Source organism: Mauremys mutica, chromosome 9 (assembly GCF_020497125.1).
Source record: "Mauremys mutica isolate MM-2020 ecotype Southern chromosome 9, ASM2049712v1, whole genome shotgun sequence".
Classification (NCBI taxonomy): Eukaryota; Metazoa; Chordata; order Testudines; family Geoemydidae; genus Mauremys; species Mauremys mutica.
Genome location: NC_059080.1, coordinates 14,608,965 through 14,634,700, shown reverse-complemented (window position 1 = coordinate 14,634,700; position 25,736 = coordinate 14,608,965). Strand labels below are relative to the sequence as shown.

Genomic DNA, 25,736 nt, shown 5'->3' with positions numbered 1-25,736 from the left:
TAGAGAGGCTATCAAAATTAAGAACGCAATAATAGTGGAGGGTTTCAATTATCCCCATAGTGACTGGGAACATGTCACCTCAGGACAAAATGCAGAGACAAAATTTCTCAATACTTTAAATGACTGCTTCTTGGAGCAGCTGGTACGGGAACCCTCAAGGGGAGAGGCAACTCTCGATTTAGTCCTGAGTGGAGTGCAGGAGCTTGTCCAAAAGATAACTATAACAGGACCATTTGGAAATAGTGACCATAACATAACATTTAACATCCCTGTGGTGGGAAGAACATCTCAACAGCCCAACACTGTGGCATTTCATTTCAGAAAGGGGAACTATGCAGGAATGAGGGGGGTTAGTTAAACAGAAATTAAAAGGTACGGTTACTAAAGTGAAATCCCTGCAAGCTGCATGGATGCTTTTAAAAGACACCATAATAGAGGCCCAACTTAAATGTATACCCCAAATTAAAAAACACAGTAAAAATTAAAAGAGAGTTACTGTGGTTTAACCACCATGTAAAAGAAGCAGTGAGAGATAAAAAGGCATCTTTTAAGAAGTGGAAGTCAAATCCTAGTGAGGTAAATAAAAAGGAGCATAAACACTGCCTTCTTAAGTGTAAAAATGTAATAAGAAAAGCCAAAGAGGAGTTTGAAGAACGGCTAGCCACAAACTCAAAAGGTAATAACAAAATGTTTAAGTACATCAGAAGCAGGAAGCCTGCTAAACAACCAGTGGGGCCCCTGGACAATCGAGATACAAAAGGAGCACTTAAAGACGATAAAGTCATTGCGGAGAAACTAAATGGATTCTTTGCTTCAGTCTTCACGGCTGAGGATGTTAGGGAGATTCCCAAACCTGAGCCAGCTTTTATAGGTGACAAATCGGAGGAATTGTCACAAACTGAAGTGTCACTAGAGGAGATTTTGGAATTAATTGATAAACTTAACAGTAACAAGTCACCGGGACCAGATGCATTCATCCAAGAGTTCTGAAAGAACTCAAAATGTGAAGTTGCGGAACTATTAACTAAGGTTTGTAACCTGTCCTTTAAATTGGCTTCTGTACCCAATGACTGGAAGATAGCTAATGTAACGCCAATATTTTAAAAAGGCTCTAGAGGTGATCCCAGCAATTACAGACCGGTAAGTCTAATATCTGTACCGGGCAAATTAGTTGAAACAATAGTAAAGAATAAAATTGTCAGATACATAGAAGAACATAAATTGTTGGACAAAAGTCAACATGGTTTCGGTAAAGGGAAATCGTGTCTCACTAATCTATTAGAGTTCTTTGAAGGGGTCAACAAACATGTGGACAAGGTGGATCCAGTGGACATCGTGTAATTAGATTTCCAGAAAGCCTTTGACAAGGTCCCTCACCAAAGGCTCTTATGTAAATTAAGTTGTCATGGGATAAGAGGGAAGGTCCTTTCATGGATTTAGAACTGGTTAAAAGACAGGGAACAAAGGGTAGGAATAAATGGGAAATTCTCAGAATGGAGAGGGGTAACAAGTACTGTCCCCCCAAGGGTCAGTGCTAGGACCAATCCTATTCAACTTATTCACAAATGATCTGGAGAAAGGGGTAAAAAGTGACGTGGCAAAGTTTGCTGATTATACTAAACTGCTCAAGATCATTAAGACCAAAGCAGACTCTGAAGAACTTCAAAAAGATCTCACAAAACTAAGTGATTGGGCAACAAAATGGCAAATGAAATTTAATGTGGATAAATGTAAAGTAATGCACATTGGAAGAAATAACCCCAACTATACACACAATATGAAAAAAAGCAAACGTGATTCTGGGATGCATTAACAGGTGTGTTGCGAGCAAGACACAAGAAGTCATTCTTCCACTCTACTCTGAGCTGGTTAGGCCTCAACTGGAATATTGTGTTCAGTTCTGGGCACCGCATTTCAAGAAAGATGTGGAGAAATTGGAGAGGGTACAGAGAAAAGCAACAAGAATGTTTAAAGGTCTAGAGAACATGACCTAAGAAGGAAGGCTGAAAGAACTGGGTTTGTTTAGTTTGGAAAAGAGAAGACTGAGAGGGGACATAATAGCAGTTTTCAGGTATCTAAAAGGGTGTCATAAGGAGGAGGGAGAAAACTTGTTCATCTTAGCCTCTAATGATAGAACAAGAAGCAATGGGCTTAAACTGCAGCAAAAGAGGTTCAGGTTGGACATTAGGAAACAGTTCCTAACTGTCAGGGTGGTTAAACACTGGAATAAACTGCCTAGGAGGTTGTGGACTCTCCATCTCTGGAGATATTTAAGAGTAAGTTAGATAACTGTCTATCAGGGATGGTCTAGACAGCCCTAGAATCTATGAATCTAAACAATTACAATATGTTGACTTAAGTTGCTTTTATTTACTAAGTACATACACACATGCACATTAGAAACATATCCATGTGATAAATTATTTATCATGTTCCTTTGGTCATTTCCCCAGTCTTCTGTCTACCAATCCAAATCTGTCTCCCCGAGGACTACTTCCAACAACCCAAAATCATGAATAGCTTCAAATGGCTGCTTCTATGTTCATGTATACTTTTGTGTTTGCATGTACACAAGAACTGGCAAGACTGCATAAAAGCATGGACACAGGACAGCGAGCACACGCAAGTGCACATGCTAGAAGGCAAAGTGAACACAGTGAAAACATCTGACTTTTTTTTTTTAAATATATCTATACCTCCACCCACACATACATACCTGCACTATTGCTGTCATCATCCTGGTCAATGAAGACATGATCTAGAATAAAGCTGAGCAGTTCAGACTGTAATGAAGAATCAGGAGTGTAAACAAGTGGCTCTAACATGTCACGTCCTCCTGACATAATCTGATGGCTGAAGATCATCAAGACATCACACAGAATAGTGAAAGCCTATATGAAAAAGAAAAAAGAAAAAAAGACTTCCTATATTGAATTTCTTAAACTTCTGCTCTTTCATCAGAAACTGTATTTTAAATAAACTGGCAGTTAAACATCAACAAAAAAGGTACCGTACTTACAGTCCCAATGCAGAAAATATTTACATTCAAAGTATGATCCTAAAGAAACATTTGTAACTTTACTCACATAGAGTAGTTCAACTGGATGCAATGAGACTACCCATGTGAATAAACTCTTGCGTGTGTGCTTGCTGAATTGGGATCTGACTCTTAAATAAGGGCGCACTCAAGATGAAGTCTATTACAAATTGAAATATTTATAGGGCCTGCGAAATTCTGATGTCTCAAGTTCTGTCTGAAAGGTATCATGGAGTATTTTTTTAAAGAAGCAAAATAACTGGAAAAATATAAATGGTCCTCCACTCAAAAATAAAACATAGTAAAGTCTGAAAATTTCGTACTTAATGTTCATACAATAAAGAATGCTCGAGATAGAGCCCTGCATTTTTTGCAAATGGAAAACACCACAAAATAAAATGAAAACAAAGAATAAAACAAAAAGCAACTAATGAAACAGAACACATTCACCCATTCATGGTGGCTTCCTGCTCCAGGCATTGCAACCTGCTGAAAGGGTCACAGTGCTGCTCGGGTTTGGTCCAACTGCCCCTCTGTCATTATGATCTCCTCCTCCTCTACAGGGCTACCTACAACTCTGGCAGAACCTGGTTTAAACACTCCAGGGCCTCTGAACACAGAGGGCAGGACCTGACTGTCCCCATTCCTCAGGGACATGACTCAACCCTCCTTTCGCCGCCAGGAGGGATAAAACAAAATTACCAAAAAAACAAAACACACACAACCACCTGAAATATTGTAAATAAAAAAATTCTCACAGGGCTCTCACTACAGGTGGAATATTTTCTCTGCATATTTTTCCTTCGTCCTTCAGTTTGTTTATTGTCCATTTCACAGCATTTTTCTATACATAATTTCACTATTTTCCCTTAATAGTCACAAGAGAGAGATGCTTTGGTTACTTTCTCTGTTTGCCTGGATCTTTACACAACAGGGGAGAAAAAGCCATCTGTTCCTCAGGACAGGGACTGTTTTTCTGTTCTGTGTTTGTACTAGCACAATGGGGTCAATACAATCTCTTCCAGTCTCTGTCCTCCCTCTTTCCCCCCAGGACTTCATCCAACCTCAGCTGCCAGGGATCACTGTGGCACAGGGAACCAGAACTGAGAACAGGAAGACTCTCTCCCCTGTGCTGTCAAGAGGGCCACGAAATTGTCTGGTAAAGATAAGGAGAAATGACTACCTTCTGGGACAGGAGTATCAGTGGCAACTTCATCCTTCCATTTTTCTGAGGATGATGGTGGTGTCATCTGTTATTTGTGCAAACACTCTCATGCCCCATTGGTGAAAGTGCCAAGACAGGAGAGGACAGAACCAAATTCGAAGTAAGTACAGAAAGATTATTCTGGAGGAGCTCGACCAGTGACCAATGCCAAAGTCAACAGAACAGAAAGCATCAAGGTAACTGAATCCAACTTCTAAAGAGTGGTTTAAAGGCGCCCTGGCATCAGATCCAAACACATGAGCTCATCTAGCACCCAAGCTTCACAAACTACCAGATCCTGAATCAACAGAATGAGATTAGGATCTCAGTACAGACTCCTCAAGCAAATCAGTGCCAGAAAATAATGTCTTTATATCCATCTATAAGAGGTGTTTCTTTCTAATGGACCTTTCTGGTCTCTACATAGATAGTTGGTGACTGACTTGCACAAATAGCAAAAATTAAAATATGTTCCACAATTCTTGACAGAAAAGGTCCTAAGTATGTTTGTCAGAAACAGACATTGGATTATCACAAGATGGGACACACCCACAAACCAACAGACTCTGCTTCACCTGTAACTATGTCCACAGCTGACAATACAGAATTTTTAACCCTACTGGGTATTTTTTTCCATTCTAATAACTATTATTCCTAAATATAAACAAAGAACTATTTTACACCTATGAAGTAACAGTATTTCCTGGAAGTTTGTACTTGCTGCTTATGGCTGTCTGAAGGAAATGAGTTGTAGTTGGGCATATAAAGCTCTTTTATATAGTCCATGGGGGAATGAGGCAGAATACATGCACAGCACTACTGGACACTGCTATTGACTGAACTTGAGCATCCAGCAAACTGCACATATCACATACCCATGCAGGCAATACTAAAATAATTACTTCTTGTTTAGATCATTTAAACACTTCTAAAAGCATCAAATCACTGTTATAAAAGAGTAAGGCTCAGAATAGTCACTAACCTGCTCTTTAACAGCAGTGTTTACGTTGGTCAGGTAGTGCTGACAAATTTGACAGAATACCCTCATCTGTTTCTTTAAACGTAGAAGGTCCTCCTTTAAAAATAAAACATTTTAAATAGAAATGAAATACAGTTTAACACTTTTTAAATTATACTGAAGAATAAATAGTCTATAGATTGAAATGGGAGCTAAGTGTTTAACTCTCAGGTGCCTTTGAAAATTCCAGCCCATATGAACTTGACAGAGGCGTGTTGTAGTAGACTGAATACGTCATCACCCCGATATACTTGGAGGAAACATACTTAGGGGACTGAGTTTAAGATATACTCAAGGAGCAGAGAAAATCTCTCAAGTTTGAAGATGGAAGCTGTGATTTCTCTCCTCTGTGTTTCAGTTAAAGAGCTCCTATGAGTGGATGAATGGGAGCTCTCCTTTCCCTTCCCCGACAGTATTTGAAAAATGCGAGCAAAACTTTCCTGCCGCTTTTCATTTTTTAAATAAAAGAATCTGTGAGGGAGGGGTTGTGTTCAGGTTCACAGACTTCCAATTGTGACAGCACTCCAGAAAATTAGGTAAGCCTAGCTAAAACTGAATGAATTTTGTGCATATGGCTGCATCATCAACTCACTAATTTATCCTCCCAAGATTAACACCTATGTTCCTTTGAACAGATATTTCTTTAAATAAAAAAAATAGTCAACATGGTAGAGAAAATAATTCTGAAGTTACAGAGACAAGGTGAGTGAGGTCTTTTACTGGACCAGCTTCTGTTGGTGAGAGAGAAGCTTTCAAGCTTACATAGAGATCTTCAGGTCAAGGAAATCTATTCAGAATGTCACAGCTAAATACAAGGTGGAACAGCCTACTATAAGCAGTTTACACATATTTCACAGAACCATTCAAAGTGAGGTGGCCAATTAATACCTCCAGTCATCCAGGGGAGAGGAGAAAAAAAACCCTCCACAAAACTGAACCTTCTGACCGGACACAGGTAAAATGAATCCTCCTACTACTATCCTTTGGGCTACAGGAAGGTTAATTGGGCTAGGAACTAGACACCACAAGTTCTAGTCTCACCTCAAGCTCACAGGCGGTCAATCATAAAGGTTATGAAGTGCATAGAATTATCAATAAGGCTAAACATCTCTAGCATAGGAGAGATGCAAGCAGCAGCATTATTTCAGAGAAAGAGTAACTGAGAGGTTGCACAGGACACTTCTGATAGAACTGGGAAGAAAACTCAGGCCTCTAATATAGCAGACTTAAATCTCATCCACTCAATTATTCTGCCTTTCAAAAAGAATCTGCCAGATCCATGCCCTTAGTACACAGTCTATAAATGCATATGTAAATCTGCTGTTTCAGTTTTATATATATACTCCCCTCTGGTGGCTGGTCTATAGAGGATAACAGATTACTACTGCTGCCATCTAAAGTAGTTATTCCTTTAGCCCAAGTGGTAAGGAGGTCTGTGCTGCTGTCACCAGTGAATAAAACCTGATGTGAGGCCCAAACGGTGGAGCCTAAACAGGTGACTGAACTCTAGTAGACCTTGGACACTTGAAAGGTGGCTCCCTATAACAGAGAAATACGTAAAACCCACACATTCAGGGTGTTACACACCCCGTTTGAATGGGTAGCCCACAAAAAAATAACTTGTTATTGGTGCCAGCTCAGGTTTAACTTGTTCTTGTGCTCAAGCAACATGCCCTACCTTTTACATACTTGTCATTGCAACCTTAATATTGTTTCTATGTATTTTTATATAATACATGAAACATATACCCATTCCATCCACCATTCAAATTTATTACATGAAGTCAATGGGACTACACATATGAATAAGATATTCTGAATTACATCTGCTTTCTCACACTTTAAAACAAATTTATTTATTCCGATCTTGAAAGTATTAAAATGGATTTTACAGCTATTCTCGAGAGAAAAATAATGTAATCTGCCAATTTAATAGCCTGCACTCCATCACCAGCAAAGCTGAACCTTACACTCATTTCCATTTCAGTTTGTTCAGACTGTCAGTGACTAAGTTAGACCTTGTACTGTTACAAAACTTTTATCAAGCTTAATGCATCCCTTCCACTTCTGGTTCTCTGCTCCAATCCCTTTGCCATCATGTTCGATTGACATTCAATTGTAATCAACTGAAGTATATACCTGGTATATTTGGCAGCAGTGAAGCAGTTAAATATATAATAAAATAAGTTTAACTTTTAAACTAAACGATGAAGTTTTACTTTTCAAAAATGTGATTGTTTAATAAGAAAAAATAATCTCAAAGTGACCATTTTTTCTAGTATTTTTTCTTCATTTCTATTGAAGGCATTATAATGTTGCCCTAGCTTATATGGCCCCACAGCTCTATAGCCCAGGCCTGCAGAGCTACCAGCCAGCCGCTCAGCAGCAGCTGTCATCAGCTTCCACGCCAGTTCCCAAGATCCACTGGGGCCACAGCCCATGGGAAGTTCTGCCCCTACGGTATGTAAGACAGCAGTCTCATGGCTCCTGATTGGCTCTCTGCTCTACGTAAATTGAATTGTCCAGGCACCACCACAGATCTCCTGTAGCTGCCATGACCATTCCTGCTCCTTGCTCCTGAATTCCTGGCTTCGTGTCCCAACTTGGACCATGAAACCTGACTTGGACTCTGACCCTTGGTATCAACTCTGGTCTAGAACCCAACTGCAAACTCCTCTGCTACTCCCCCTGCTCTGACCATTGGCCCTCTCTGCCCTTATTGGGATCCTGACATAGTTTCAGTGAACTGTCAGAGTTTCAATTCTTAAACCTCATTATTCAGTACTTACCTCCATTTCTTCAATCACCCTTGTGACAAACCTTAATTACCAGGCACTAAACCAGTGGTCCCCAACCTTTTTTGTCTGGCAGGAGCCTGACGACGAGCCACGGAGGACCGTGGCGGCAGACAAGCATCTGCCGAAATTCCGCCGACAAGCGGCAACGTCAGTAGGTGTCACCACTGAAATGCCACTGACAAGCACTGCCATCCAGAGGCGTCGCCGCCAAAATACCACCGAAAATCGGCAGCATTTCGGTGGCAATGCCTCTGGATGACGCAGCTCGTCGGTGGCATTTTGGTGGATGCCTGTCTGCCAGTCAGTATGCGGGTGCACTTAGACGCCCCGGCGGGTGCCCTGGTGCCCGCGAGAACAGCGTTGGGGACCCCTGCACTAAACTTTTTGTTAAACCACAATTCAGTCAATTCCGTTTTGTTTTGTTTAGTTATTGAGCATCAAAACCAGGGTACCTGACATTTTCATTAATGGGCCTCCTCCCTGTCTCCCAAAAAAAAAAAACCCATACCAGAAGCTAGCCCTTTAGGACTTGATACATTTTGCTTTGTCAAACCCTTCATATACCACATAATGAAACACTATATTAAGCAATGTTAATATTTCTTTTTGCAAAAACAATGGACAAAACTCAGAAAATTCAAAGTCAAGTCCCTAATTTGAACTATTTTATGCATTTGAAAAGGAGAGAAGCACCAAGTAAAGTAGCGTCACCTAATTCAGCACATACCCATAAACTCTGCAATTTCTTGATTTTACCAGGTAAAGTTTGATCCTTCAAATGATTTGTTCATTATAGTTTGTGTTTTGTTCATCGTTTACTAACTTTTATAATGTTTAGTATTTAGCAATACAGAAACAAATTGCAGGATACTGCACAGATTGCTTTATGAAATTTAATACATAAAAACCTCTTCATTTAAATTAATTACCACAGATACCTCAGGGCTTGTGCACAATTTAGATCCAATTCCTGAAGGGCACAAAGAGCCTTGATTATACTATATTTTGTACACTTGGTTCACTACTCTGTATTAAGAATTTTATTCTGATATGTATCACACTGACAGAGTAGCTAATTTGCATCTGAGTTACTTTGCTACTGTTACTTTAAATTAGATCTTTAAAAGTTCTACAGCTTGTTTATTTACACAGACCCAATGTTATATTTTAAATAGTAGGAAGGAAAAAGTGAGGGCAGAAGGAATTCAGATGTGTAAAAAAATGTGTAAAAATGTGTGAAAAAAAGTCATTTTTCATCGTAATTTCAAAAGTTTCAACCAGCCCTAAAAATTGAGGGTAGATGGGGGTGATCCTAGAGGTGATACAGATTATAGTAGGAATTTAACAGGCTCTCACAATGCTATAAAGATTATACATTCAATTGGACTTACCACTCGAGCATGACATACCTTTGTGGAGCTGCTTTCAGTAATTTTTGCTAATTGCCAAAGGATTACATAATGAGTACACTGCAGTGCATGAATAACAATCTATGATTAAGAAAAAAAGTTAGATGAAAAAATCCCAATATAAACATTAACAAAGTATCTTCACTGTTATACTTATATATGCATATTTTAAATACCTGTTCTGGCATGTCTCCATTTTCAATACCAGTTTTCAATAATTTGTAGTTGCAACCAAACAAGTCCCACCTTGACAAGTCATGAGCACTGGAGAAAGCAGAAATGAAACTGTGTTGTAACACATCAAATGGCTATATTTTATTACACTAATTTGGAATTTGGTATTTAATAACTACTCTATGCTAGTAAAGAAACCAGAGAGAGTTCAGTTTAAATCATAAGGATATTTTTGTATAAAAGCTTTTGTATTTATAATAGTCTTCTATTCAAGATTTGCCAATGTTATGCACAGTTCTGAATTTAAACTGAACAAAATATAAGTTTCTCACAAAATTTAACATGGTCAATTTAATAATATAAGAAACTATAGTATGTTACAAATACGAAAATCAAGATATTCAGGCTGAGATTCTACTTACTTGTGAAAAGCAGTGATTCTCTTTAACGTAGACAAGACTTGATAAGCATCATCTTCGTCAGGTTCCTCACCCTATTACACAAGTATTTTGTTGTAAGAGTTGCAGTAAAAAGTGTGTTAAATGAACTAGTATGAAGGCATCAATACATTTTGGAATAATTCATATCTGTGTTAGGAAAAGTGGTATTACAACAACAAGATACAAAACACTAGCTAGAGTAAGTTATGAGAACTATCTAGCCTCACATTTCAGATAAATTGCTCACCAGAGCTAAGATCAGGTAGAAATTTTCTATATGGCATACGTAGCATAGCACAATCGGGCAGGTGTATTCTGAAGGTGATTCACGTTTCTCCATAGAATCCAGCAGAGGCCACTGTCACACAACAGATACTGGACTAGATGGACCATTGGTCAGTACTGATATGGCAAGTACCTCAGTCATAAAACAACTCTTTTTCCAAAAAGAAATGTGGAAACCTTCAATGTAGCTTAGTAAACCCCTTAGGAACATGTTCAGGCTCAACTCTAAACCAAAACAAAAGAGATAGGTAGGAAACTTTACAGATATTCTTTCCCTGATTTGTACCTTACATCCAAACTTCTCCCTGCCTCCCTACTTCTCTCCTGTCTCGCCAAGAGTACCCTGACAACTTAAACATAACATATCGCCCATGTGGCTATGTGTACCTAAGACATTAATTACTATTAATTAGTCACTGGAGTACATTTCACTATCAACTTAATTTTAACAATCAGGTTGTTCCTACTGCTGTCGGAAATTTTCAAAAAGAGGGCCTGGGGAAAACAGTAATTGAAGTTTCTTGAATAAAATGGCTGACCAGCAGGCAATATATGCTCATCACTATGCTCATCTGGGGAAAGACTATTCTGGCAATCTGACTCACCTATGAAGATGAAATACATAAATGTTTAAAATTTTCATTAGAAGAAATCTCCTTTAGATATTTAAAAGCTAAATTATAACAAATTAGTTCCATAAACAAGGAGAGAACCTTACAAGTTAGGGATTGAGTATGAACATACTAAAAATACTATCCAAACTAAGTGACAACAAATCAAAGGACTTCAACACACACTAAGTTACAGAATTGGTTCTCTGCAATTTGAATAAACTCCTATAACATAATCTGGGTTCAGTTTCAATTCAGCTAGCTGAGTCACATGGCAGAATCCTGCTAAGTGTCTTGGATTATTTTTGGAAATTCTCAAGTGTCATGCTGTTTATTATTTTTTTGTGGTAGCAGTCAACCGGGCTATTTCTGAGAAGAGGTTGTACATAGAGACCATAAAGATGAAAGATCTTGGAGACTTGAGACCTATTCTTAGCGCTTCCTTTGTAGCCTTGGTCAGGTCATTTAACAATGCACACTTCCGTTTCATCTTTTGAAATATGGTTACAATACTTACTGACCTTGCAGAGATGTTGCAATCATTTTAGAATGGCAACAATTTTTTTCTATTTTGCAAAACAGATTTGAAGTAATTGCTTAATTTTAGATTTATAGAAATTCACCTTACCATGTCTTGTAAAATGATTTGAGATCAGATGGAAGGTTCTATAAATGCTAAATATTATCATTACCACCTCAACTGCCAATTTCTATTTCTGTAGGGATCCCTGAGGGTGATCCCTAGTACTGTAAGAATACATGTAGTAGAGAAGAGAAGGAGAGACAATGCAATGACAACTCCCTGTTGATAATACTCAAAAACCACAGGGCCGCCCAGAGGGGGGGGCAAAGGGGGCAATTTGCCCCAGGCCCCGGGCTCCGCAGGGGCCCCCAAGAGAACAGCGGAGGCTCCTGCCTCCGCCCCTCTCCTGGAGCCTCAGCGCATCAAGCGCCGAGTCTCCGCCGGGGCCCCTGAGCCCCGCGGTGAGGGGGCGGGGCTGGGAGCTCCAATGGGGCCTGAGCTCCCTCCGCTCGGCGTGGAGCTCCCAGCCCTGCCCCCTCACCACACAGCTCTGAGCGGGACGGAGCTCAGGCCCCGCCGGCCACACGCTGTGGCTGTTCCGGCGAGGCGCTGAGACTCCAGGTGAGGAGGGAGCCGGGGGTAAGAGGCTGGGGCTGGGGGGAAGCGGGACCCGCCGCTGAAGCGCAGCCCGGTCTTTGGCGGCGGGGGGCCCCTTCCGTTCGGGGACCCGCCGCCGAAGTGCCCCGAAGACCCGCGGCGGGGACCCCCCCCGCCGAATTACCGCCAAAGACCGGGCTGCACTTCGGCGGCGGGTCCCGCTTCGGCGGTAATTCGGCGGCGGGGGGCTCCCGCCGCGGGTCTTCGGGGCACTCCAGCGGCGGGTCCCGGAACGGAAGGGCCCCCCCGCCGCCGAAGACCCCGGGCCCCCGGAATCCTCTGGGCGGCCCTGAAAGCCAGTCATAAGTGTACTAGTCTAGACCAGATTTTCAGTCTCCTATGATTGGTGGGGTTGAGCCAGCAATTCTTCATTTCTGATTGCTTGGAGAAGGGAGGACGCTTCTGGAAAGAGGGCCCAGAACAGAATACCTAAATCTGTTATGAAATGACCAGGGGGGATGGTTTTTCTCCCTCCTATCCTGAAGAAACTCAAACTTACAAAGATCTGAGGATTCCTTCATGGCAACATCCTAGGTCTTCCTCATACAACTTGATGCCATCAGAGAGGGCCTGCACCAAGTGGGATATAGATATATCTTCTGTTTCTGAAGCCCAGACCCACAAAATCCTTCTACCAACAGCTAACAATACAATGTGAACAGAGTTATGTCAAGAGCAGCATCACAAATAGGATGACAGGTCTGGAGACCTTTAATCATTTCTGTGAATTCCCAGCACATTTTGCAATTTGCACTGTGTTTGTAGCCAGGCACAAGAGCTACACATGCTGCAAAAGAAAAAAAAATCTTTATTTCTAAGACTGTAAAGGACAGGATATACCAACTTGGATAAGAGCCCAGGAATAATAATAATAATAATAAAACAAACTACACCTCTACCTTGATATAAGGCGACCCAATATAACACGAATTCGGATATAACATAGTAAAGCAATGCTGGGCGGGGGGGCTGAGGAGGGCCGCGGCGCTGTGCACTCCAGTGGATCAAAGCAAGTTCGATATAACGGGGTTTTACCTATAACACGGTAAGATTTTTTGGCTCCCGAGGACAGCGCTATATCGAGGTAGAGGTGTATCTTCCCCATTGAAGTCCAGTTCTTCCTTCAATTACTTAGAGGGTGGAGAGCTTGTCATTCTTTGAGGAAGAGAAGGGCTTTGTTTTCTTCAGGTATGTCTACACGGCCAAGAAAAATCCGTTCCTAGCTTGTGACAACTTGGGCTCACACAGCTTGGGCTGCGGCGCTGTTTCATTGCTGTGTAGACTTCTCGGCTCAGGTTGGAGCCTGGACTCTAGTCTTCCCTAGACCTTTATAATCTTGCATTTCCAGGAGGAAGAAGGGCCACAAACCCCCAAAAGTATCTGGGTCACAGATTTTCCACAGGATGTCCTATCTGAGTCCACAGACAATCTGAAACAATATAGCTAAGAGGTAGATGCTCCACTCATCTCAATCAGGACACAATGGATTCCACAATACTTATTTTTCCAAGATGCCATTGGGATTTCAGCATTTTTTTCCCCTGAGTTTGCCATTTTTGAGTGATATTGACTTATCTCCCTGCCATGCCAGGATCCACCTCTTGCTTTCTATCGTCCCTCTCAAAGGAGGCAGTAACTGGATTTTCACTGCCTCTTCTGTGCATTGTTTCAATGAGGCAGGCACTGCTGTTTGGGATTCTGAGATGGAATCCAACTTCCAGCCAAGGAGCAGGAAGAACCAGAAGCATAGCTGGTGAGTAAGGCAGGTTGCAGTACAGTGCAGTAGCTGAGAACTAAGGGGGCAAGGGAGATGAGTAACTAAAGCTCTTCCCTTCTTTTTCACACATTGGGAAGGAGAATCTGATCATAACATCAAGGGGAGGGATAGCTCAGTGGTTTGAGCATTGGCCTGCTAAACCCAGGGTTGTGAGTTCAATCCTTGACGGGGCTATTTAGGGATCTGAGGCAAAAATCCATCTGGGGACTGGTCCTGCCTTGAGCAGGGGGTTGGACTAGATGACCTTCTGAAGTCTCTTCCAACCCTGATATTCTATGATTCTATGATCATCACAGAAACAGAAGCCCAGAGAGCTTGAAAATTCCATCCTCCAAAATAATAATTGAGAAATTAATTTATGTTCAACATCAACAAGTATTTCCAACTATGAGCCATGATTGTGTGTTTGGAGGTAGGAATGAAGTTATTTCACACACATCAATTAATATTGTAGCAGAATTTGTTTTCATGCAGAGGTCTATGCAGGGTCTTGCTAAGACTAACAGCTCTATTGTGCAAAAAAAACCCTTTTGAGAAAAATTTGGTTTAACTATAGCATTAATGCTCTCATTCACTGTGGGATAGCTAAGAAGAATATCCTCCTGGTAATTCACAGTCAGTGGGATATGGAAGTCATAAAACTGGTTTGTGAAATTTGCAAAGAAGTTTTCAGATCGTTCATGATGTTCTGGAAAAAATCAGCTTTTGTGGTTTCTTTTTTGTTTAGATACTACAAGATGGCTTACACTGTCTTTAGCAGGACAAATTTTCTGGGGTTCCTTTCAGTTTCTACTGAAACACACCTCTACCTTGACATAATGCTGTCCCGGGAGCCAAAAAATCTTACCGCATAATAGGTGAAACTGCGTTATATTGAAACTGATTTGATCCGCCAGAGTATGCAGCCCTGCCCCCCCAGAACGCTGCTTTACCGCGTTATATCCGAAGGCGTTATATCGGGGTAGAGGTGTATATCAAGAATAAACGGTACTTATGCATACTGGGATTTATAGAGTGCCTAACACTTATCTGCCATAGAGGAATTACATGAATAAGCAACAATAATGATTCAGAAAACAAAGCTCCTTTGAAAATTATTCATCAGCAAAATCTTTCAGCTTCTGACACCAAAAAGTTAAAATACAAAAAAGTTCCATTTTTGTGCTGAATCCAGTCACTAGATTGAGTATTATTAATTTAGATTGTGGTAGCACCCAAAAGACATCTGGATTGAGGTCCCCATTGTGCTAGATGTTTCAACACAGCAGAAGACATGGTCCCTGCCCCACAGGGCTCATTGTTCTTAGATGTCTTCTTCCTGAAAGCTGGTATAAGTGGACCTTGACTGATTCACCCTAATTTTTCCTCTCTTTTCTATCTCCTCACCTCACTTTAAGAGCCTGCATTACAATGTTTTGATTAAAAGTACCGTTCACAATTGAATGTCAATTAGATTTTTACTCTCTCTTATATAAACGTGAAACAACTGCTATATGTCTAGAAAAGCCAGTATACAATGTAAGGACTCAATGCAGCATTCCAAACACCATATCAATCTTAGTAATATCATAAGAGCATAAAAGCTTAAAGTCACTCATAGAGGTGAACCTCTACCATCTGTAAGTTCTGTGAAAAGATATAAACAAGACCATCTTGTCCATTATTGTACCAATGTAGGATTGTTCCCTAATATTTTGGGTAAAATTTTCAAAGGTGCCTAAGTGACAGAGGAATCTAAGTCCTACTGATTTTCAATGAGTCTTAGGCTCCTAAAGCAAAGTCACTCAGGGTAAAATTTTCAAAACTGCCTTTGTCCTTTTTCATTTTAGATGTCATATGTGGAAGTTCCTTTGCCATTTCTCTTGGGAAACAATTCCAGTACCTGATATGTGCCAATGTTATTACGTTTTTCCTGCCACTATTCCCAGGATAGTCCTTTTTACACTCTACATAATTCATCTTCATCCTTGGTGTTTACCTCCTACTAATATTTGAACAACAATGGGATAGGATTGTTTAAACAAAAAATACTTCCTAATGCTGCAACAAGTGCCTCTGATGATTACATATACAATAATAAATAACTGAACTCATTAAAAAAAAACAGTTAAAAAAAGACGAAATACCACATAATAGAAAGTATGGATGCCAATTAAAAGTGTTACTAGCAAAATCTACAAGCTAAGTAACTCTCATCACCACATATAAATTTTGCAACTAGATTGTTTAAAAATTGAAGGTCAAAGTGAATTTAATAGCATAAAGAGACAACCTATGAAGTTATGTTTAAAAAAATCACCAACAGATTTTGACCCACATCACGTTGAAAGGGTAGGAAACAGAATCACCACCAACTTAATTTCAGAACAAAACAGACTTGGATTCACCAGACCTGAAATGGTATGTTACTATAATGACATATATTATATTATATATAAACATTCTTATATATATTATCTATAAATGGTATATTACTATGATTACTATATTAAAAGTTTTGTAAATTAGAGTGGATTTAGTATGCTTTGGAGATACTAAGCCAACAAGATATAATGAAAATGGTAAGATATGAAAAAGATCATCATGCACATGATGTACCTCTTGCAGAAAATCTTCAAGAAGTCGGTTAAACTTGTCTGCCAGCTCATCTATTAACTGACTTCTTGCAATGTCAACTCTGTTAAAGATTGTGAATTCTTCATTACAGAGTGCATGGTATGTTTTAGAACATGCTTCTAAAACATCCGTATCCGTGTGCTTCTCTACAATATCTCGGATCTGTCGCAATAAGGCATCCAAATGCTACAAAAGTAAAAACAAAGTTCCAATTATATTCTAGTTATTAAAGCAAAGATTTTTAGATTGTTTTGTTACTTTCATGACTGTGTCGTATTGAACATAAAACACTATTTTAGAAAACTGCCAATTCTCTAGAGAAAGTGATAGTAGCAATACAGTAAAATACAAAACAAAAAATTAATTGGGGGTCAGTGAAGACTACAAATTTAAAACATATACCAAATTTAACATTTTAAAATACAAAACATAACAAAAATTTTAGATAGTAGTTAAATTAATGGTGATAGTTGCACAGTGTATAGAAAAACATTTATTTCCCACTCCAAAATACTTGTATTTGTACCTGATGGTCACCAGAAAAACATTTTAGTTGTGTCGTGATGTAATGTATGATATACAGGCAACATTGTGGTAATATCTAGTCATCAAAAGCAAAATAGAAAAGCTTTTAAGAGCAACCCCTGTATTTATAAACACATATCAAGTATATTTGCTCTATACCACCACAGGGAGAAAATGTCAATATATCACCTCTCAAATTGTAATACCATAAACAATTTTTACTAACAATAAAAAGTTTACAACTATGTAGCTCAATTGACACTTCTCAATTGCAAGTTTTGTGTTTTACTAGTTTTAGTACTTACAAAAGTTAGAACCTAATTATATTAGCTACAACTAAGATTAGCACAAGCATCTCTCCCCAAATCGTGTACCTGTTCTGAAATGTAATAACCCTGATAGCCCAGAACTGGGATGCTCTTACATGACAATCATTGTCTAGAAAGACTCTCCTCTACTGACCTTGGCCAAAAAAATCTTTCAAAAGTAAACTTGGGCTCTGACACTCTAAGACAAATAGCCAGTGGAGACCATGAAGCTCAGGCCTTTTCTTCACTGGTGTAGATGCACCAGAGCAAACAGCACTTACACAAGCGGTTTTCACCAGCATCGCAGCGCTGATGTCTGAAATCTCAGTGAGGACAAGGTCTCAGTTCATTTTTCCCTCTCTTTAATTTCATTTTATCTTACCTTTTCTAATCGTCCTGTTGTATAGATTTCCAAGTCAAAATACTGTGGCAGCTGCAACAAGTTGGTCACTTTTTCTGCATCTACAGAATACTGTCAAATAAACAAAAATAATTAAGGCCTATAAGATTTTTGTTTTGAAGTTATTACAATAATAATCTTAGCTATAAGACCTAGCTATTTATTGCTAACACATGATCAAAACAAAAAGCTAAACAAGTATCTAATATACTTGTGCCTAACATTTTGACAACACACAACCACTACCTCCAAATGGAATTAAACTTACTTTTGCTAATAACTGAGGAAGTGCCACTGCAAAAAGCTCTGTAATTCTTGTCCTGTCATCCAGCTGTGTTTTCTTCTCTTTTGCTGTCAGCACCTAAATTATTGATGTAAGGAAGTTTTTATAACTAAAAACTGACTTTTTGTTTTTTTAAACAGATTTTGAGACTAAACTATTTTACACTCTTCTTATTCAGTACAGTCAAAAAATCAGGGCTATGAAAGGCCTGGTACCACTAGAAGAACAGAAAAACACAATAAAAAGGCAGAATTTAACAGAATTTCTCTCTTAACAATATATGTTGTTTCAAAGTTATAGGTCATACCCTTTTCCCTGTTCCTCTTCCCACAGGTGGATGGCACTCTGCTGCTTGTCGAATTGTACACAGCATTATTTCAATCAGTGCACTTTCCTGCCTATCAGTTAAAGCTGAAATTAAAAAGAAAACAGATCATAATTGCAACTTGTCACTTTTTCATATATATTAGTTCCATAGCACTGGATTCCTTAGACATCAAGCAACAAGGTTTTTACTTCAAAGTTTGTAAGCCGAGGGCTTATGACTCCGTGAGGTACAGAGAGCCCTCGACTCTTATTGATATGAAGAGAAACTGAAGATGCTCAGCACCTCACAGGATCAGACTGAAAATATATAATGTTGGGGGAATGATGCAACAGAGTCATGTGATCTGTGCTGTAAATTTAGTACGCTGTTTTTGTTTTTCTAGTGTAAAGAAGGCTACACTTGTGTCACAGGAGTGGCAGATTTTGTAATTTTCCTATTTCCCCTCTCCCCAAAAATCTATTGTTTTTGGCATTTAATTATTTTTGCATGTGGGTATGTAGATGTGACAGTAAACAGAACTTTAGAGTTATTCACCTATAACTGGAATTCTACAAGATGACCTCTTCGCGTTAGGAGTCTTGGGATGAGCTGGCAGTGCAGCTTGGACCTGTGGAACATTCTGACAGCAGCAGCCATTGGGGCACCCTTACACTCCCTGCCTCTCCTTCACTTGCAGCTCCAAATGTTCAGAGAGTAGGGCTATAAAAGGTGACAAGGTGTACTAGTTGTCTCAGTTCTTTCTACTGCATTCTCGGGTTCAAAGTTGAAATTAGGATTCCAAGGAAGAGGGAAAGGTAGGCAGGCAGTGTGAATGTGCAGTCCATCATGAGAACCTATGATTACAGGTGAGTATTCTTCATTTCTTCTTCAAGTGACCTCTGCACATTTGCATCCTTGGCAGTCTGGCAAACAGTACTCCTCCCTCCAGATAGTGTGAAAGGAGGCCTAGTTAAACAGACTGTAATTCTGCTTTACCAAACTGTGCATCTGATATAGATACCAGTTCTAAGAAATAATGTTTTGTGAAAGTATGAATAGAGCTTCAAACAGCAGCTCAACAGGTTTTTAATCTGGAATATATCTAAGGCTGGACATGGAACTGGCCTTTACTCTAATAAGTGTGCTCTAAGCCCTCATGGAAGAGTAACAGATGTGTGTTTATAACATTCTTCAGTACAGAGTCTAAGAGCATTTAGAAAGACATTAATATGCAACAGCCTGACCTTCACTCTTTCTCCATAAGAGAGACGCAGTTCAGGTGATTTCCTGTATTCCTGAGATCTACTCAAACAGAAAGCTAATGCTATCATAGCATCCCAGGCAGGTAGCTTACTTCTCCTGAAAGAGTGTGGTCTAGGTAAAAATACTCGTAAGTTTACAAACTGGTTAAGATGAAATTTGGTTATCACCAGGAAAAAATTTGGGTATGGAAGTAGGATCACTTTATCTTTGTGAAATACCATAAGAGGGCATGGGAGGGTGTCAGAGAGACAAGGTGGATGAGGTACTGTCTTTCATTAGATCAGCTTCTGTGGGTGAAAGAGACAAGCTTTCAAGATACACACAGGTCTTCTTCAGATCTGAAACAGTCCTGAAGGAGAGCTCTGTGTAGCTCAAAAGCTTCTCTCTTTCACCCACAAAAGCTGATGCAATAAAATATATTACCTCATCCAACTTGTCTCTCTGATTTCCTAGGAGCAACATGGCTACACCACCATTGCAAACAACACGGGAGGGTGTGTCAGTTATGAAAGCCTGTCTCTTACTCACTCTTCTAGCAGATTAATAGTTACAATAAAGGCTGTCTTGAGAGAAAAAACAGGTAACATCCTCTCAGGAGTCTGAAGGGAAGTTTCATGAGCTGAGTAACTACTAGATTGGGGTGTCATGTAGGTGTAAATACTCTAAATGAAAGGTAGACATTCACCAACGACTTCAAGAATCTACATCATGGATACAATACAATCTTTTGCTTGACTAAAGTATAATGAGTTAAGATGGCCACTTATAAATACTTTTAGCAATCACTGAGTCCCAAGAATTTCAAATGAAGTATCCCAGTATGGACTGGTCAGGAGCTGAAGCTGAGTTTATGATATTGTTTGTTTCCCACAAAGAGAATCTTTTTTTAGTTATGATAACAAAAGTGATTTGTCTGGTTCTGGGAGTTCAACTGAATCTACTGTACCTTTTCTTAACAGTACAGTACCAGACTGGTGAGGTTCCTGTGGCTTTTACTGTTAAGGAGACAGAGTCTTAGTTTGGATAGCAAATCAGACCTTTTTGCTCTGTCAATAGGAATGGAATTGAAGAGACAGACAGATAAAACTCCTTGTGATAGTTGAAATAGTTCTAAGAACCACTGTTTTGCCCAAGCTGGAGCAATCAGGTTAACTTTGGCTTTATATTGTTTGATTTTTACCTAGAACTCTTTGAATCAGGGGAAATGGGGGTGAGGAAGAGAACACAGGAGACCTACTCCCCATCTACAAGAAATGCATCAGAGACTGATGGTCTGCTCCTGGTCTGGAGCAAAACCTCTGACATTTAGAGCTGTCTCTTGTTGCGAATAAGTCTCTGTCCTGACATCTCCACAGGGAGAAGTCATTCACTCCAGAATGACCATTCATACTAATCTGCTAGTATATTCTCTTTGCCTGCAAGTGAAGAGTTTAGGAACTGAATATAACTCCTTTGAGGACACACTGAAGTTTGAGTCCACCATATGAGAGTCAGGAACACAACCCTAGGTAGTGTCAATTTCATAATCATGCTGTCTGTATTTGGCATACAATTTTTTGATAGCCAGGGATGCAGAAGCCTCATCTCTAGATAGGCAAACAGAGCCACATACATGGCCAAAGCCAATCTTGAAGAAAGTTACTATTTGACATGAATCCTCTTGAAATAATTTTATTGCTGCAACCCAATTTTTAAAATGCTTTTCTTCTGGAAGAAAATCTCTGCTTTTTTGAGACTCTAGATTGCCCCAATAAAAGGTCTGATCTGGTGGTGTGTGTAATTTCTTCTGGTTTATCTTGAACCCTAGTGCATATTTATGACAGAGCTTTTGCTACAACCTCCTGTGAGGATACCCTGATGAGCCAAATCATTCAAATAAGAGTAGACATGGAAATTCTGATGTCTTAAAAATGTGCTACTACTGCTGAAAAGCATTTTGTGAATACTCAAGGTGCTACAGACAGGCAAAACAGAAGAACCTTGTATTGGTAATGATTTCCTCCCACAACAAACCATGCGTATTTTTAATGCAAAGGTCAGATTTAGATGTGAAAATATCCTATAAACCGTATGACTGGAGAACTGCTAACATAGTTCCTATCTTTAAGAAAGGGGAAAAAAGTGATCCGGGCAACTACAGGCCTGTTAGTTTGACATCAGTAGTATGCAAGGTCTTGGAAAAATTTTTGAAGGCGAAAGTAGTTAAGGACATTGAGATCAATGGTAATTGGGACAAAATACAACATGGTTTTACAAAAGGTAGATCGTGCCAAACCAACCTGATCTCCTTCTTTGAGAAGGTAACAGATTTTCTAGACAAAGGAAACGCAGTGGATATAATTTACCTCGATTTCAGTAAGTCATTTGATACAGTTCCACATGGGGAATTATTAGCTAAATTGGAAAAGATGAGGATCAATATGAAAACTGAAAGGTGGATAAGGAACTGGTTAAATGGGAAACTACAATTGGTCATACTGAAAGATGAACTTTCAGGCTGGAGGGAGGTTACTAGTGGAGTTCCTTGGGAATCGGTGTTGGGACCAATCTTTTTATTACTGACCTTGGCACAAAAAGTGGGAATGTGCTAATAAAGTTTGCGGATGACACAAAGCTGGGAGGTATTGCCAATACAGAGAAGGACCGGGATATCATACAGGAAGATTTGGATGACCTTGTAAACTGGAGTAATATTAATAGGATGAAATTTAATAGTCAAAAGTGCAAGGTCATGCATTTATGGATTAATAACAAGAATTACTGTTATAAAATGGGGATGCATCAGTTGGAATAACAGAGGAGGAGAAGGACTTTGAGTATTGGTTGATCATAGGATGACAATGAGCTGCCAATGTGATATAGCTATGAAAAAGCTAATGCAGTCTTGGGACGCATCAGGTGAGGTATTTCCAGTAGAGATGAGGAGGTGTTAGTACTGTTATACAGGGCACTGGTGAGACCTCATCTGCAATACTGTGTGCAGTTCTGGTCTCCCATGTTTAAGAAGGATGAATTCAAACTGAAACAGGTACAGAGAAGGGCTATTTGGATGATCCGAGGAATGGAAAATCTGTCTTATGAAAGGAGACTCAAAGAGCTTGGCTTGTTTAGCCTAACCAAAAGAAGGCTGAGGGGAGATATGATTGCTCTCTATATCAGAGGAATAAATACCACGGAGGGAAAGGAATTATTTAAGCTCAGTACCAATGTGGACACAAGAACAAATGGATATAAACTGGCCATCAGGAAGTTTAGACTTGAAATTAGATGAAGGTTTCTAACCATGGGAGGAGTGAAGTTCTGGAACAGCCTTCTAAGGGGAGCAGTGGGGCAAAAGACATATCTGGCTTCAAGACTAAGCTTGATAAGTTTATGGAGGGAATGATATAATGGGATAGCCTAATTTTGGCAATTAATTGGTGTTTGACTATTAGCAGTAAATATGCCCAATGGCCTGTGATGGGATGTTAGATGGGGTGGGATCTGAGTTACTACAGAGAATTCTTTCCTGGGTGTCTGGCTGGTGAGTCTTGTCCACATGCTCAGGGTTTAGCTGATCGCCATATTTGGGGTCAGGAAGGAATTTTCCTCCAGGGCAGATTGGCAGAAGCCCTGGGGAGGGGAGGGGGGGGGGTGATTCGCCTTCCTCTGCAGCATGGGGCACTGAAAGATTCTCTGCACCTTCAAGTCTTTAAACCATGATTTGAGGACTTGAATGGCTCAGACATAGGCATGATACAGGAGTGGGTGGGTGAGATTCTGTGGCCTGCGTTGTGCAGGTGGTCAGACTAGATGATCATAATGGTCCCTTCTGACCTTAAAGTCTATGATTCTATGCTTTATCAGGCTTACAATGAGGTTTTGAGCATGAGAACAATAGTGTTTGAACCAGGGTAGGTTGTGGATCCATGATACAACCTTGGTCCTAAATATCATCCTTCACTGTGCCAAGGATGAACCTTATAGGTACCACTTTTGCATTTCAGTGTGTGGAACTGGAAGTCCCAGATCCTTAGTCACATGCTCTCCAGGATTGGCTCTTTTTGTAGAAGCAGATACCTACAAGGCCAGGTGTTTATGCTGAGTTAGACCCACTCTTTGCATATTCACAGTGAACAGCAACTTCGCTTAGGTTAGGCTCTAGTCACAGGCCGACATTTGTGCCGGGACTTAGCTGGTCTTTTCAACTCCTTCAATCTCAGAACTGAGGCTGCTTTCCCAGCACCTAAATTTCCCTGTATTTTGGAAATGGAAGGTTTTGCTGCTGATGCTTCCTATAATAGCACTGCTTGGAAGCATTTTTGATGTTCCTTTTTGGCCCTTGTGAAGCTGCTGCATATGGAGCAATAACACAGCACGGGATCTCTCCTGCTGTCTAGTCAAACAACGCATATGTGCACTCAAAGCAGGAAAAACAGCAAAGCAAGTTTACCTCTTGAAATCTAGCTCCATTGTCTTTGGTTCTCACGTATTAGAAATCAAGGACCTATATCATTTTTACTCAAAACACAATAAAAGGAATTATGAAAAATAAAGAACTAACATCCAACTAAAGTATGAAGGTGGCAGTACTGAGAATGATTCATTTGGATGAATCCGTGTCCAAGGACTTTGTGAAGTTCCTGGTGACTGTGGTTAGAAGGAACTGAGGCAGTGAACACACTACACTACCTGTTTTACTCCCATCCTCTGAACGTTCAAAGCAGAAAGGAGAGAGACAGGGATCACAAGAGAATTCTAACAGGCGTTGCTATTGGTAGGTTCCACTGGTCCAAGATACACTTCCAGTGCACCCCAAGAGTGTGAATGTGCAGAGGCCACTCCAAGAATCTGAGCTTTTTGGAAAGCTCAAAGCAACAACTCTCCTAATTAGAGCGTCTGTTGATCACAAATGTGTTACAAATTCTGCGATTTCTGGTTTTTGGAAAAACTCAGGGCTGGTTTACAGAAGAATCTACACCACACTGATCCTCCTACTTCTTTTACAGAGGGTGAATTAAAAAAACATCCTTATCCTTCCACTTTGGAGCACTGCTTCTGGGGGACAAACAGCAGGCACCAGAATGGCAGTTTTAAACTTCTAGATAAATTCATTTAACAACCCAACTCCTTTGAAATATCTATGACTTAACGTTATACTATTTTTGTGTGAGGGAGTTGTGTATGCACCTGAAGGCAAAGTTCAGATCTCAGCATTTGAAAATATAAACATATACCCACAAATATCTGTCCAGCACACTAATTTAACTGGCTTTAAAACAACATATTTTCAATCTTTAGTTGGAAAGTTTACTTCTCCTTTAAGAGAATTTAATCTCGGGCAATGGTGGTGTCAGAATTTCTTACCACAAAAGGACATCGCCAATGGGCACGGTAGACTTTCAAGCTTCAAAAGGTTAAAAGTAGGACTATCGATTAATTGCAGTTACCTTACCCGATTAACTCAAAAAAATTAATCGTACTGCTAAACAATACCAATTGAAATTTATTAAATATTTTGGATGTTTTTCTACATTTTCAAATATATTGATTTCAATTACAACACAGAATACAAAGTGTACAGTGCTCACTTTATATTGTTTATTACAAATATTTGCACTGTAAAAAATTATAAACAAATTTTTAACACATTTATAAATTATAAACACATTTTTAAATTCATCTCGTACAAGTACTGTAGAGCAATCTCTTTATCATGGAATTGCAACTTGCAAATGTAGGGTTTTTTGTTACATAACTGCACCATCGTTCCAGAGGACATGCTTCCACGCTGCTGATGCTCGTTAAAAAAAAAGTGTTAATTAAATTTGTGACTGAATTTCTTGGGGGAGAATTGTGTATCCTGCTCTGTTTTACCCGCATTCTGCCATATATTTCATGTTACAGCAGTCTTGGATGATGACACAGCACATGTTCATTTTAAGAACACTTTCACTGCAAAGATACCAGTATGAAATTTCTAACGAAAGCTACAGCACTCTACCCACTGTCCTCTGGAACTATGGCAAAAGCGTGAAGAGGCATATGAATCTTTAGTGCATCTGGCACGTAAATATCTTGTGACACCAGCTACAACAGTGCCATGCGAATGCCTGTTCTCA

General features: G+C 39.7%; 1 protein-coding gene across 1 annotated transcript in view; it reads right to left on the bottom strand.

The window, feature by feature from the left end:
* STAG2 (stromal antigen 2) overlaps positions 1–25,736 on the bottom strand; it is a 174,916-nt gene that overhangs the window by 36,686 nt on the left and 112,494 nt on the right. The window contains exons 16-24 of the mRNA XM_045030088.1: positions 18,373–18,476; positions 18,051–18,143; positions 17,765–17,854; positions 16,532–16,735; positions 10,063–10,133; positions 9,643–9,730; positions 9,467–9,547; positions 5,224–5,316; positions 2,717–2,891 (exon numbers count right to left, since the gene is read on the bottom strand). Coding sequence (XP_044886023.1) covers positions 2,717–2,891; positions 5,224–5,316; positions 9,467–9,547; positions 9,643–9,730; positions 10,063–10,133; positions 16,532–16,735; positions 17,765–17,854; positions 18,051–18,143; positions 18,373–18,476 — 999 coding nt within the window. The remainder of the gene's footprint in view (positions 1–2,716; positions 2,892–5,223; positions 5,317–9,466; positions 9,548–9,642; positions 9,731–10,062; positions 10,134–16,531; positions 16,736–17,764; positions 17,855–18,050; positions 18,144–18,372; positions 18,477–25,736) is intronic.